Raw genomic sequence first — 967 nt, 5'->3', positions numbered from 1 at the left:
CTGCTGGAGCAGGCTGGGAGCATCATGAAGTTCTGCTGGCAGGGAATGAGGTTTGAGCTCACCGGGAGATGGAAATGTGCGCCTGGGCTGGAGCTTTTCCTGCCAGCCAGGTGTGCTGCTGTCACCTCCGAGCTCACCCCGTGCCACAGCAGGTGCCTGTCAGAGAGGCCAGCCTGAGTTTAACCTCAACTACACCCCTCATTTCCATGTCAGATTGCTGAATCCTTCTCTGCAGATAAAAAAAAAAAAATCATTTATGAAACGGGTTTTGCTGTGTTTTAGAGCACGGGGTGGTAATGTGGGAGCTGCTGTTGATGAGGCAGTAAATAATGCATGGGCTGATTGCCCTTTAGCTGTGCTGAGCGTGGGGGAAAGGTCAGCCTTGGGGTGCAAGGGGGGCTGCCTCGCTGCTGGCAGCACCTTTTAATGAGCCCCTTCTCGTTTGGCAGGTGCAAAACATGTCCCAGTCGATAGAGGTGTTGGACAGGAGGACTCAGAGGGACCTACAGTACGTGGAGAAGATGGAAAACCAGATGAGGGGACTGGAATCCAAATTTAAGCAAGTGGAAGAAAGCCACAAGCAGCACCTGGCAAGGCAGTTTAAGGTAGGTCTGATTTCCAAACTGCTACGGGAGCTGTGGCCAGGGAATTGTGGCCTTGGCTCCCACCAGGGGAGCCCAGCTGTGGGGTCCTTCCTGCCCAAAGCACAGCAGATCCAGGCTGTGGCCTCACCTCCTCAGCCCTGCATCTTGTTTTAGGGTAAAAAGCACAAATCTCTGTGTTCCCACACCCACCCAGGTGCCCGAAATAGGGCGGTGCAGGTGATTCCATCAGGGGGGTCTGCAGGGAGACACCCCAGCTCTGGGTGAGGTGGGTTCCCCTCTGTGGCCAGGCAGCTTCTCCATGCCATGCCCAGAACCCATTTCTTGGGAATAAAAACAAGAACTGGGGCTCCCTTGGCATTCCT

At 54.7% G+C, this 967-nt stretch overlaps 1 protein-coding gene across 2 annotated transcripts in view; it reads left to right on the top strand.

Moving 5' to 3' along the window:
* OLFM1 (olfactomedin 1) overlaps positions 1-967 on the top strand; it is a 34,062-nt gene that overhangs the window by 19,323 nt on the left and 13,772 nt on the right. For both annotated transcript variants that reach the window (XM_005421255.2, XM_014307139.1), the window contains exon 3: positions 450-605. In XM_005421255.2, the coding sequence (XP_005421312.1) occupies positions 450-605 (156 nt within the window). The remainder of the gene's footprint in view (positions 1-449; positions 606-967) is intronic.

The sequence above is a fragment of the Geospiza fortis genome, unplaced genomic scaffold (genome assembly GCF_000277835.1).
Source record: "Geospiza fortis unplaced genomic scaffold, GeoFor_1.0 scaffold27, whole genome shotgun sequence".
Lineage (NCBI taxonomy): Eukaryota > Metazoa > Chordata > Aves > Passeriformes > Thraupidae > Geospiza > Geospiza fortis.
Note: the sequence above shows the minus strand (reverse complement) of the source record. Positions and strands in the feature narration are given on the sequence as shown.